This window comes from Electrona antarctica (genome assembly GCF_951216825.1).
Source record: "Electrona antarctica genome assembly, chromosome: 6".
NCBI classification, from domain to species: domain Eukaryota; kingdom Metazoa; phylum Chordata; class Actinopteri; order Myctophiformes; family Myctophidae; genus Electrona; species Electrona antarctica.
In genome coordinates this window covers 25670110-25679328 of record NC_136811.1, presented here as the reverse complement: position 1 = coordinate 25679328, position 9219 = coordinate 25670110, and the positions used below count along the sequence as shown (strand labels likewise).

General features: G+C 45.5%; 1 protein-coding gene across 1 annotated transcript in view; it reads left to right on the top strand.

Annotated features, from left to right (window-relative positions):
• Positions 1-1990: 1990 nt before the first annotated feature.
• Positions 1991-9219, top strand: part of adamts16 (ADAM metallopeptidase with thrombospondin type 1 motif, 16) — a gene marked incomplete at both ends in the record, with an annotated part of 68962 nt that continues 61733 nt past the window's right edge. The window contains 3 exons of the mRNA XM_079503698.1: positions 1991-2080; positions 2253-2343; positions 5874-6232. Of these exons, the coding sequence (XP_079359824.1) occupies positions 1991-2080; positions 2253-2343; positions 5874-6232 (540 nt within the window). The remainder of the gene's footprint in view (positions 2081-2252; positions 2344-5873; positions 6233-9219) is intronic.

Genomic DNA, 9219 nt, shown 5'->3' with positions numbered 1-9219 from the left:
CTGTCATGCATCCCCGGCTCCTGCTGCACAGCAGAAAATTCATCTGGTTTGCTTTTGTGGAGGATGAAATGCTGCATGGATATAAAACGAGTGCTCCCGATCCCTTGACTCCCTGTCATAACCGTTCCATGAATGATAGTGTGAAGTTTGGAAATGCTGGAATGTTGCCTATCATTGTATGGCAGCCAAACATGGTAGAGTCAAACTTTTACTCTACCATGTTTGGCTGCCATACGAATACGGTACAATGATGCTTAATCGACTCTTTTACTGTAAAAGAGTCGATTAAGCAGGCATGCAACACATTTTAATCACTCTGTATGAAAAGGCCTGTTCAAATTCATATTACATTACATTTCAGTCTATACAACCAGACTGCTGGGCGAGCGCTGGCGCTTTGGCATATATGGAGTGTGTCTCGAGTGCAGGGCCGGATTTAGCCAGCCCCACTCAGGTGGGCAGACAGAATTGTAAGGGGGGGCGACTCCGCCGGCGCGGGTGGGGTGTCAAACCCACTAGACCCCCTAGAACCGGCCCTGCTCGAGTGTACAGGGTTTGATGAGGTCAGATCAACATATGGAATGTCAGAACAGGTCAGTTTCATATATGGAGATCTAAGGGTGTGTCTTGAGTGTACAGGGTTTGATGAGGGCCCAGGTAGGGCATCGAATAGGGAGGACAGGTGGAGGATCAACATATGGAGATCTAAAGGGTTTGAGGTTTGAGGCAGATGTAGAGTTGCTGGCCTGCTCCATATACGCATATCTAGGTGATGATCCAGTCTATGTATGGCTATCCAGGGTTTGATGAGGTCAGTGTCGTGATCTTCATAAATGGAGACGGCCATGGAGCGTGTCACAAGGCGTGATGGACTGACGGCCATATATGGTAGCGTGACGTGTCACGAGGCATGACAGACTGACAGCCATATATGGTGATGTGACGGACTGACAGGTTTTGCAGATTTTCCTCTGCGACCTACGGTCACAACAATTATAATATTGTAGTGATAATTTACGTTGTGCAAACTGTCGGATCCTTTAACATTTCAAATTGGACAATATTTCAGTGTTGTTTCCTATAGCCTATAAAGTTTACAATATTCAAGTCCATTTGTCTCAATTTGCACTCGACTCCTCGCTCCTCTCTCTCACATGCACGCACGCACGCACGCACGCACGCACACACACACACACACACACACACACACACACACACACACACACACACACACACACACACACACACGGGGGGGGGGGGAGAGAGAGGGAGAGAGAGAGAGAGAGAGAGAGAGAGAGAGAACACGTCGTCAAAACGACCCTCCAGTATTCAGTACAGGTGTGAAATGTGATTGGTTGTGGGCAGCATGCGCTCCTTGTCAACTCCCCCTCCCCTGGCTCTCCTGCAACAGTCGCGCGCGCTTCACGCACCAACCAACCAACCAGTCCCTAACAACCAGCCACTCTGGGGAACAGAAGAAGAACCGAACGAGGACCAGTCTGAGTCAGAGTATGCCGGGGTTATTGGACTTTTCATAACGAAGACGAATTGTAGCGTAAGAAGTCCACATGGAATCAATGAGTTACCGGCTCTGCTGCAGCGGGGGGCAGCCAGGAAGGAGACCGACAGGAGTCTGACTCTGACTGATAATGGCTGGGTTGGTGGAACAGAACAGAAGACGCTCCGTGGTCTAGTCTAGCTTTGAATTGACTTTTGGCTTTCACTGATGAAAATCACACTGCTGCTGAGAGAGAGAGAGAGAGAGAGAGAGAGAGAGGGAGAGAGAGAGAGAGAGAGAGAGAGAGAGAGAGAGGCAGCAGCACCTGATGCTTGTCTCATATCTGACTGTTCAGAAGTAGGCTAAACTATAGTTACTGCTGGTCAGTGAATTTGCGTTCAAGTTCAATCGGTCGGTGATTTGGGAATTGGACTACTAACTCTGTCTGAGTTAGTTAAAGCTATCGCCGGTGAATTGATTGGACTGGAAGTCATGGCTTTCACGTGGATTTGTGCACGGTGGAGAAACTGGACAAGACCCTTTTTAATTTTCCATCTCTTTTGCTTTTCCATTCTGAGCAAAGTAAGTTTCCCTTTTAAAGTTAGTGGCTGCACTGCACGTGCACGCGAGCCCACCACGCAATAATGTTTTGCAACCTTTCATTGTGAATCTGTGATGTAAAAGGTGCTAACTCAGCATTATTATATTGTTGTGTAAAGTATCAAAATCTCATTATGTTTGTCCCTCCTTGTAGAGTTTTGTTCTGAATATTGGTGTTGAAGGTGTTGAAACTCCCCAAGACGAACCAGCACTGCTGCAGTCACTCAATTTGCCTCCAAACACAGGTAGGCTGTACCGTGCATCTTTGATCAATATTAGGGATTAGTCTGAACAATGTATACAGCTTTGCGGTGGTCAGACTCTGATCTGGTGATCGTGGGGATGTCGTGGGATACTGCATGCAGCTGTGGGGTAGGGCTATTGCTTTTCTTAGATTTGAGACCGAAGAAAATGTCATTTCAATTACCTCGGTGACAGTGCATCTTGTAATACGGTTTCACCTGCGCTGAGGGTCACCCGGACTCACCCCTCTTCGACGCTAGAGGGAGACTTGCCACCTCACACACACATACACACAATGCTGTCTCTGTGTGCAACTGTGCAGGCAGTGCAAGCCAAGGCATGGTAGCGAGCCTACATGGACAACTGTCCATCATATGGAGGCGAGGCGTTAATATAGCGTGGGTTTATTGCCAATGCCACCCACTAAAGACAGCTGGCTGAGCCTGACAAGCACAACAAAAAACTATTAAAAACATTTGCTACTCTAATCTCCTTCCAATCGTCAGCCTATTTGACCCACACAATTAAACTTGGTAGAAAATGTAATCTTGGTAGATCAAATACCTTTACCAGCTGCACTTCAATTTCAACTTCAAGTTTATTGTCACATCACAAGTTTACAGGTGTAAAATAGTAGGTGAATGTATTTTCTGCACAAGCTACAGCGATCGGTAGTAACAAAATAGTTGTTTAAAAAAGTCAGATAATTCCACAATATCAAGAATACAATGTGCGTGCTAAAAAAGACAAGCTGCAAATGACAGTCTATATTGCGCTGGTGGTAGCAGATGTAAGTGTTACCACGCTCTACTAAAAGGCATAATGACTTGCGTGTTAAAGAGGGGTAGTATAGGCTACCCTGTCAATGATTGTACAATGGGGGTTGATTTGAAGCAGGTCTGGAGTAGAGGTGGGGGGTGGAAGTGTGCTGCTCAATTCACTAAGTATATAGTCTACTATTAACTATTGATACATAATACAACTATTATAGCAATAACGTATAGCCGGTCCTACCGGCAAAATAAAACTTTACCTTTTCACGTCAACACTGAACAAACTGACCACTGGAAGTCTGCACCCCCCTTTGGTGCTAATGGCACTCAGGAGCCACTAAACCAACAACCAAACAACCGCAGGCTCATCTGTCAGTCCATCAGTGACTGTGTGTGTGTGTGTGTGTGTGTGTGTGTGTGTGCGTGCGTGCGTGCGTGCGTGCGTGCGTGCGTGCGTGCGTGCGTGCGTGCGTGCGTACGTTCGTGCGTGTGCGCGTGTGTGTGCATATCAGTTCCCACAGGCTGTTTGTTTATACACTGTCATACAAGGGTCACTGCAGCTGGTTTGTTAGTTAAGGATGCCCAAATAGTGTTGTCTAAGTGTGTGTGTGTGTGTGTGTGTGCGTGCGTGCGTGCGTGCGTGCGTGCGTGCGTGCGTGCGTGCGTGCGTGCGTGCGTGCGTGCGTGCGTGCGTGCGTGCGTGCGTGCGTGCGTACGTGTGTGCGTGCGTACGTGCGTGCGTGCGTGTGCGCGCGCGCGAGTGTACACGCTATCAAGTGCCAGCATGTGTTTGTGTATGTGTGTGCACAGGGAAGAGTAAGTGTAAATGGTAACAGCAACAATACTTTGTTTACTAAAATAGCCCAGGAATCAAGACACCATCATGATGTGCAGAAATCCCAAGATCCAATCTCAGCCATTTACGCTGCCAGTGATGACACACTGTCTGTCACCCTGCATGCTTCCCCCACTTCAACATGTCTGTCTCCATGCTAAATATACCCATTATTTGGGTTGACTAAAGCAGGTCACAGTGTACAGTAACTGAGACTGGCTCTTGTTGACTGTACTGTAAGTCCAAGGTTGCTGTTATTTCAGTGTGCTCTCAGGTGATAAAGTAACCCACATATCATTTTCCCAGGCAAGACTGAACAGATTGATGCCCGATGCTGGACCAAAGTCTACAGTAAAAGTATTCCAGTTGTTTGCTTAAAAGCACCTAGTGTGTGTGATATGGTTACCGGGCTCTGTCTTTCTCACCCTTGAAACGTTTTTTTTTAATCAATACACAAAGTATATTTAATCATTCAGAACTCAAATTGTATCCAACTCTGCAAGATATTCATTTCAGATATTATGAATGTTCATATAATCCAGGAAATCTAGATAGCATTAGTTCACAGGCCTCAAAACAATCTTACACCTGCTGCAAAATGATGCAAAGCACAGTGCAAGTGCCATTGCAAGTTTACAACCAACGACCAACACAGTTTTAATTTGGTGCAGTGGCACTTGGGCCCATCTGTGTGCTCATAGGTGTGTTGGGCTTAATGAGGTGTTTTTGGCACATTGCTATCTTAGGGGGATTTGGGGAATTAGAAAAGTCAGAATGTCAGCACACAGTGTACAGTAGCTCCCAGAGCCATCACACGCACGCACGCACGCACGCACGCACGCACGCACGCACGCACGCACGCACGCACGCACGCACGCACGCACGCACGCACGCACACACACACACACACACACACACACACACACACACACAAATAGTGACAAAGCCCTGAACCGGAAGTTTTCGGAATGCACTGGAGTCTATGGGCGTTTGTTTGTCACTATTTCGAGTTACATGTTCTCACTGGCGTAACTCGCAATACAATTAAGGCTCTGGTAGGTAGCTCCTAAAGCAACTTTATGTATTATGTTTCAACGTGCCGTCTTCATACTCACATTCTGAAGAAGAATGAACTGCTTTAGTGTCTACATTGCAGGGTTAGGGGCTTTATTTATAGCAGCTTATGCTTTAAGTAGCAGTGGGGCAAGGTAAATAAAATACAATAAAAGTCAAAAGGTGTTCACAACCTGTCCAGTTTTTGTCCAGTGTCAGCTCGTCCCTGGAAAAGCAATTCCGGTGTAACTGAAGAAATCAGATACTCTAAGATGACCTTTGGAGGAAAGACCACTAGTTTCACCACCATTACCATCACTATCAGACATTTAAGTGGTCTGAGTGGGCAGCCAAGTGACCTGCTACCCGCTCCCTTTATGACCTGCACTTATACTGCCTGAACTGTAGTAAAAACTCTAGTAAAACACCAGGTCAAACGTGATACACTTTGTGCTGAAGTGCCTGTGTTGGAATGGTCTCAAGCCCTTCCTTTTCTTGTAACTCTTTCTTGACCTTGGCTGCAAAAACTATATGATGGTGGTCAAGGAGAATTTACAAGGGAAAGGAAAAGGTTGTAATTTTTTTTGATGGGCCATTGTGCAGTGAAGCTCTTGTCTTTCCTTTCTCTCTGCCTCCAGGAAATGTATAGATAGATAGATAGATAGATAGATAGATAGATAGATAGATAGATAGATAGATAGATAGATAGATAGATAGACGGTGTCTGTCTGTCTGTCTGTCTGTCTGTCTGTCTGTCTGTCTGTCTGTCTGTCCGTCCGTCAGAGAAACAGTAAAGCTAGATCAAGGTTCTCTTTCTCTCACTGTTTCTCCTGTTCTCATTGCATTTGTTTCCTCCACTCTCACTGTCCAGTGTATGAGGTTGTGGCTCCGTATGAGGTTGACCAGCACGGCCGGTATATCTCTCACGAGATTGCCCACCACCAGCGCAGAAGGCGGCGCAGATCTCTGCATGTCGGTGAAAACCCATCAGCGGACAAGAGGGTGGGCGAAACGGTGCACTTCCAACTGAGGGGCATGGGGCAGGACTTCCACATGGAGCTGAGGGAGGCGTCAGGAAGCCTGATTGCACCTGGCTTCACCATCCAAGTGCTGGGAAAGAACGGCACCAAGAGCCTCAGGGCCTACTACCAGGATGACCTCTGCTTTTACCAGGGGTCACTGAGGTCAAGGGTCAACTCCTCGGTGGCGCTCTCCACATGCACAGGGATGGTGAGTCTGAATGTGCTCGCAGTGTTGTGGGTGGAATGAGGAAGTGTGTGTGTGTGTGTGTATGTGTGTGTGTGTGTGTGTGTGTGTGTGTGTGTGTGTGTGTGTGTGTGTGTGTGTGTGTGTGTGTGTGTGTGTGTGTGTGTACACGTGCATGTGCGTGTGTGTGTGTGTGCACACTTCTCAGTTTGCATGGGGATGGCCATGTGTTCATGTATGTAATGTGTGGGAGTGTCATTTACATCAGTAAACAATAGTAGTGAGAACAGAACAATGGAATTGATGAATCTCCTGTCTTCCTTTTTGTTCTGTTGCTGACGCTTTTGAAGTAAAGCAGAGAGAGACAAGGAGAGTCAGTAATTAGACCTACTGAAAAAGAGCAGGGCGTTCTGGGCACTGGGACCCATAAATATTAGCATTCCTGCATATGGATCCTCATCAGAAACAGGCTCATCTAGTCCTGGACATTGTATTAACACTTGAACCCTAGCGTCCCTGCTCTGGACTTGTTAGATGAACATCCTGCATAAATTGGCGAACGTTCAGCAAAGATTGCTGATCTACAAACTCAACACAACGCTTTGTGAGCTCTTGTGGGGGGGGGCCTTGGGGGACTCCAGTCAACTAAGTGTAGGGTTTAGGTGGTAAAACAGGGGTTCTCAACCTGTGGGTCGCGACCACCAAATTATTTTGGGGGTCCTCCCCAAAAGAAATTGCAACTGAATGGCTGGAAATTGGAAATTAAAGGAAGATTTTTGGAACTTAAGCTGTATGAAATACTGGCCATTAATATATTGGTTGCAACTGTATTAATTGATTGCCCGAGTCCCATGGTGGGAGTTCTGCTCTGGTTTTGGTGAAACTATGTGACCAGATTTGACTGAGAGCCTGCCATCGTGCAAGCTCCAGCTTTTCACCAGAGGAGAAAAACTAAATGTTCTTGTATAGCACAGGCAGCCTCTTCACATACTAGAGCATGTCTGAAATAGATATCAGAGCTGAAATCGACATGTAAATATGAAATAAATGCTTAAACATGTAGCTAGGTGTAATGTTAGAGACCACAGAAGTGAACCTTTCAAGCCTGTTTTCTCAACTCGCTGTTATCTGCAAGACATTACTCTATAAGCCATATCTCCAAAACTGGTGGGTCAAACTGACCAACCAATATCTCTATTTGAAGCTGCTTTCAAATTTAAAAAAAATCCAGTGGCAGCCCCTCAGTAAAACTTTGTCACATATTAAGTAGTTCCGGTCATTTTGTGGGGAGCACAGGGGGCCACGCATTAAAAGTAAAGGAATCCACAAAACTAACGTAATTTGTATTGTTGACCTATTTCTAAAATATTAGTGCAACTTTAGTTAATTTTTTACCCCAATATCACACAGAACAGTTTTTTGTGTCCATATCACTACGCCAAAAAAATAGTTCCACTATATTAATGGCAAGTATTTCATACAGCTTAAGTTAAAAAAATCTATCCCTTTAAGAGTTTACATGCATGCATCAACTTTCCTAAATGATTATATCTGGTTTCAGTATTTATTTATGATGTATTTTCTCTATTATTAAGGTTATTGTAGATGTCAATTTGTATTGAGGGTGGGGTGGGGAGGGGGGCGGGGCGGGGGTCGTGAGACATGGCCAAAGCATTTCCGGGGATCCTCAGCCAAAATCATTGAGAACCCCTGTGGTAAAAGAGCCTGCTATTATAACACGCCCACCAGAGGAGAAGCATTTGAATGAATATCGTTGCTGTCGGGAGGAAACCTCCTAACTTTATTTTTGGGGTTTTTGGTTTTTCTTTTTTGCATAAATCAGTGGTATTGAACACCCTTTACGTCTGTGTGTTGTTTCGAAAATATTGAACCAATGGAAAGTAGTAAAAAACACTTTGGACAAAACCTCTTAACTCCATTGGACACTCAAACTGTCAGCAACTATCTCCACCACCTCTCCCCCTCTCATCAAGTAAGTCACAACCACAGCTTTGATGAGGCACTATTGCTGTGTTTTCAAAATATATGGAATTCATGACAGGCTCCACCTTGATAGAAAGTCAGCTGATTAGTGATGACTTTCCCATTGTCTGGCTTTCAACCAGTCCTTCAGGTCACCAGTATGGTTACATTCAATATAGTTTCTTTGTTATTGTTGTTAATTGTCATAGATTTGACCCATGTCTGTTCATTTGTTTATATTTCCACTGTGAAGGACCACTACTGTCTGAGAATGTCCAACTGGTACGTCTGGACGCAGAGAATGTCACATCTCTAGGGATGCTGCTTGTGTGTGTGTGTGTGTGTGTGTGTGTGTGTGTGTGTGTGTGTGTGTGTGTGTGTGTGTGTGTGTGTGTGTGTGTGTGTGTGTGTGTGTGTGTGTGTGTGTGTGTGTGTGTGTGTGTGTGTGTGTGTGTGTGTGTGTGTGTGTGTGTGTGTGTGTGTACATGCGTGCGTGCGTGCGTGCGCGTGTGTGTGTTTGTGCACATTAATGTGTCTGTACAGTATGTGTCTACAGCTCAGAGCAGAACAAGAATCAGGCAAAAGGTCCAGAGGTCTTTGAGACTTTTATGAGGTTCTCACGATAGGGTCGTTTCAATAGGGACATAGCTCTGTACTGTACATCAATTGGGATTTGACTTTTCTTTTCGTGTGTCAGTGACCTTTATAAATTAGGCCACCAGAGAAAGGGCTGTTGGACTTCTGTAAAGCTAAAAAGCTGAGTTTCATCAAGTAACATTTGAAATTTAGCAAATAGCATGTTGTGTGCAATACGATGTACATAATAGGATTTTGCACAAATTAACCACATCATCACTTGGCTAGCAATTATCTGTAGATGTAATACATACATTCATCTCGTCTGATAACTACAGTGTGTGTGTTTGTGTGTGTGTGTGTGTGTGTGTGCGTGTGTGTGCGTGCGTGGGTGCGTGCGTGCGTGCGTGCGTGCGTTCGTGCGTGCGTGCGTGCGTGCGTGCATGTATGTG